The sequence below is a fragment of the Poecilia reticulata genome, linkage group LG4, assembly GCF_000633615.1.
Source record: "Poecilia reticulata strain Guanapo linkage group LG4, Guppy_female_1.0+MT, whole genome shotgun sequence".
Taxonomy (NCBI): domain Eukaryota; kingdom Metazoa; phylum Chordata; class Actinopteri; order Cyprinodontiformes; family Poeciliidae; genus Poecilia; species Poecilia reticulata.
Window position 1 is genome coordinate 4,700,436 of NC_024334.1, and position 4,476 is coordinate 4,704,911.

General features: G+C 42.5%; 1 protein-coding gene across 5 annotated transcripts in view; it reads left to right on the top strand.

Annotated features, from left to right (window-relative positions):
* The window catches only part of LOC103463200 (myomegalin), a 63,177-nt gene that overhangs the window by 28,209 nt on the left and 30,492 nt on the right, over positions 1-4,476 (top strand). For all 5 annotated transcript variants that reach the window (XM_017304315.1, XM_017304311.1, XM_017304313.1 and 2 more), the window contains 2 exons: positions 713-765; positions 2,376-2,443. In XM_017304315.1, coding sequence (XP_017159804.1) covers positions 713-765; positions 2,376-2,443 — 121 coding nt within the window. The remainder of the gene's footprint in view (positions 1-712; positions 766-2,375; positions 2,444-4,476) is intronic.

Sequence of the window (4,476 nt, forward strand, 5' to 3'; positions counted from 1 at the left end):
TAAAGCGCTATTTAAACTGTTTAGCGGTAGCTAATGCTAAAGCGCTATATAAACTGTTTAGCGGTAGCTAATGCTAAAGCGCTATATAAACTGTTTAGCGTTAGCTGATGCTAAAGCGCTATATAAACTGATTAGCTAATGCTAAAGCGCTATATAAACTGTTTAGCTAATGCTAAAGCAGAAGCCTAACATGGCATTTTGTGGAAGCTAACGCTAACCTGCTGGTTTTAACCGTATTGGCGTTGATGTGTGCGTTTTGTCACGCTCTGGGTTTTTGTTCCTGTTTCTTCTTTTCTTTTGTTTTTTCAGCTGAATAATTAAGTTTTTGAAGATGCTGCATCAAAACAGACTGAAGAAACGCTGAAGCTGGTTTTTACTCTGTTCATAAGAGCTGATTTCTGTATGAAGTCCAGTTAAAGTAATCCAGAACCGCTGCTGAGGTTCTGAAGCGGCGCCTGCAGTCGGTAATGAGCGGTTTGGGGAAACTCCTCTGACTGGAGCATCTGTCTGTTTACTGCGTCTTCATTGGTGAGTGGCGGCGGTGTGACCTGAGGCATGCGCTGACTCAGGAGGCGCCGCAGCCTGACGGGTCGGCGCGGCCCGCCTGCTGCGGCGCGGCCCGCCTGCTGCGGCGCCTCTGGAGGGTTTCTGCTCCGATCCGCGTGGGGAGACGGTTCTGGGACGGCTTGGCTGATCCTGTCTCTGGTTTCAGGCACGGCGCTGCAGAGAGACCGGCCCGGCCCAGGAGCCTCGGACCCATGATGGGTAAGAACTTCCTGAAACTTTTCCCTCCTCGCTGCGACGCCCCTCACAAAAAGCAATAAATCAATCAATCGCATCGTAAACTAAAACAGTCACTTCCTGGTCGCAGTGATTGATCAGTCTTTGCTTTTCTAACAAAACCTGGATGGTAAAAGTTTCAGTCTGGTGTTTTGCTCTCATCTGAACCTTTAAGGATAGTTTTGTTTACAGAAACTTCATAATTCATTTAGTTTTTCTGTTGCTTTATCCATTTATTTTAGATCTTTAAAGTGTTAAATGTCCATCAGAGTTGTGAAGAATGTGTTCTTCTTCTCCCAAAACCATCAAATTACTGGAAATTTGTCTCCAAACAACAACATTCTAGTTTATGTCAGAAACTTCTGGGACGATTCCAGTAAAACTCATCATGACAGAGCGACTCGCTGCTGCAGCGTCGACACCTGAGTTCAGTTCGGCTGCTCTGATCGCCGCGGCTCATGATTATACATGCAGAATCTAACATGGAGGTAAATTTGGTGCAGCTGCTGGTTTCTGGTCGACCAGCAAACAGAACAACTGGAAGGTCCAAGAAACTCAGCAGTTTATCACACAAGTTTGTAAATGTTTCAGGTTTCCGATGGAAATGCCAGCTATTAAAATCCACTTTGTCCAATAAAATAAATGATCTCCCATGAGACTTCATCATGAACCTCTTTAATAAATGCGTCCAGAACCGCCAGACCTGTAAAAACTCAGATCCTTCCTGTTGCAGATCTGCTGCGAATGCAAACGTATTTATTCACAGATAATCAGTTTATCATGAGCTGAACGAGTCGCATATGTTCCTCAGGAGGGTTCTCCAGCTTCAGCAGCACTAATATCAAACTGCCAATACGGAAGCCCAGATGTGCCACAATTCTACAAATAAAAGCTTTTAAAATAAAACTAACAAATACATGAAAACTGTTAAAAATGCTGAATTTGCATCATAATTATAAACTAGAGTCATGAAAATTCCCCACAAATATTTTGAATATTTCTCAAAATATTTCACATATACAGACCAACATAAAATAATTAAACAGCTTATTTGATTGGTCAGTCAGTTCGTTAGTCCCGCCCACTTCTCTTAACAGAATCCTCGTACATTTATGAAGATAAATAAATTAACGTTGTGTTCAACTGTTATAGCTGGTTAGCCTGAAGTCGGGTGAACCTTCAGAGTCACAAAGACGGTTACAAAGTCGGCCTTCTGTCACACTAATGATAGATTAAAGAGCTGACGTTGTTTTTAGATAAATCTAAAACATGTTTAGAGCTGCCTCTGATTCAGAATAACTGGATTATCATTCATTTTAGTCTGGATTACATAATTTTATGACTTTTGTTTATGCTACTACAGTAATGCAGCACTTGTAAGTTGTTTGTTTCTGTCATGTAAAGCTCTTTGAACTGCCTCGTTGCTGAAATGTGCTGCAGAAATCAACTTATTTAGCTCTTTTAGAACATGCTAAACATTAATCTGAAGCGTTAGCATTCAAAGATCTGCCGGAAGCTCGTGAGACAAACTAAATGAAGAACCTTTGGAACCTTGTAGTTAAACTGCAGCTTGTTTTTCTTCTGTCTGTCTTCAGATTTTTCGTGTGATGAAACGGGAAAAGGTCCTCCGGTCCAGATGCGCAGCCTCAGAGAGTTCGAACAGGTAAGATATAAGCATACCTGCGTGATGCAGGCAGCTGAAGGTTTGGCCAGTCGGAGGCGTTCAGGCTTGTCTCTGCTCGCTCTTAATCACTGGTTAGGGTGAGGTGGCAGCTGGAACAATGCATGAGTCTAAACGCTTCCCTCTGCAGAAGCGCCACTGTAATTTCACTGCTGACGTTGTTTTCTCCATCCAAACACATTTCCACGTAGCCCTCAGATTTACCGTCTTCATGCTTTTCTAAGTGAAGTTTGGTGTATTTATAGAAACGCTTTTCACAGACAGAATCACAAAGTCTGGGAAAGTAAAAGTGTTTCAGTTGCTTTTTAAAAACCACCAGAGTCAGCAAAACCAGAGGGATCCACACACAAGCTACGCTACGCTAAGCTAAGCTAAGCTAAGCTAATGCCAGAGGGGTGAGAGGAGCCAAAAATTAGACTAAATTAGCTCAACATTAACATATTTTTACTCGAGTAAAAGTAACTGATCAAAACATTAATCATTTAATATTTAAAATTTGCATCATCAGATGGACCAAAATAATAAAGTTATGTGGAATTTTTGATATTTTACGAATTAAAATGAAAATAATTCATATAAATTAACAAAATTAGAAAATAACAAAATCAGGCAAAGGAAAAAAATGTTAAAAAATGTTTTCAATATAAAAGTTATGAAACTTTACCAAAAACTGAAGTTTGTTCTTGATTCAGTAAAGTTCCTCCCAGTGGCCAGAGGATCCAGAAATTTTAATCAAGTAAAATGTACAGTAAATTAAAAGCACATTTCTTCCTCTGAGTCAATGTAGCTTTGGCTAATGCTAATGCTAAAGCAGTATAGGTAATTTCCCAATGAATGTAAACCCATCAAGTGCCCTGCGTCTCGCCCCATCTCCCTGCTGGAGGGCAGAAAGCTGCTTGCTAACGATGACTAGCATTGATTTTAGCTACATAATGCACAAAATCTTAAATGTATGCCTGATATATAAAAGAAAAAGGGAAGCATTGCTTTGCTGCTAGTTGTCAACACCAAGACAATTAGACAGGAAGGTCAGGAAAAGCTTTAATTAAAAATATAGCGAGGGAGAGGGAGGTAGTTCATTCATGCTAGCTTGATGATGACAACCTTAACGTGTAGCTGTGCTCTGGACTTCTGTGTGTTTTGGTTGAGTTCAAATAAGAAAAGGTGACCTGAACTCCCCTCATCAGTAGGGCAGGTGTTTGATCCACCACCGCGGTGTTAGCCTTGCTAGCAGCAGCAGCTAACCTTCCACTGCGATCGTTTATTAATCGCAAAGCAAATAAGTCTGAAAACATGAGAATGAGTGTTCTGCTCTTTGTGTGGGAAATGGTTGAGTGCTGGTTTTTTGGGTGTTGAATCCTGAAACATAAAGCGGCGTTGTTGTCGGTTGCTATGGCAGCGAGTCCGTGTGTAGCGCAGCCGATTCAGGGAGCAGTCAAAGTGGTTTTGAGTTGATCTTTAACGGTTTTTCTGCGTTATTGTTCCTCCGCTGTGGCGCAGCGCCGCCATGTAAAGAATCGGGTTTTTAGCGTCGTGATTTTCCCGACATGGATCCATTTGAGCAGATTTCTTCAGCCTGGGTGAAATGTGCCTTTAATTTCACCCAGAATAACTGGGTTATTAGCTGTTTATGACCTCGTTATCTAACTGTGCTCATATTGATGCAGGGAATCGGTAGAAAACTTGTTGGGGTTTTTTATGAGCCTCCCCTGATGAGGTGGAGCCCTGGGCGGTGAGCCAGGTAGTCCAATCAGAAACAGCCGTGTGTAGCGAACAGGCAGGTGGGCTGTTACCTTTAAACTCTGTCAGCTCTAATTAGGCCGGCTGAGGTAATTACTGGGGGAGTGACTCACCTCCTGGACGCCTGCGAGGATTTTCTGGATACAATCTGGACGGCGTCCTGAGACTGACGGCTTTCAGAGCGGCGGGGGTCTTTGACCCGGGGTCAACCCGTTTCCACCGGTCATGGCTTCAGAAGGCCGAGTCATGGCTTCAGAAGGCCGAGTCATGGCTTC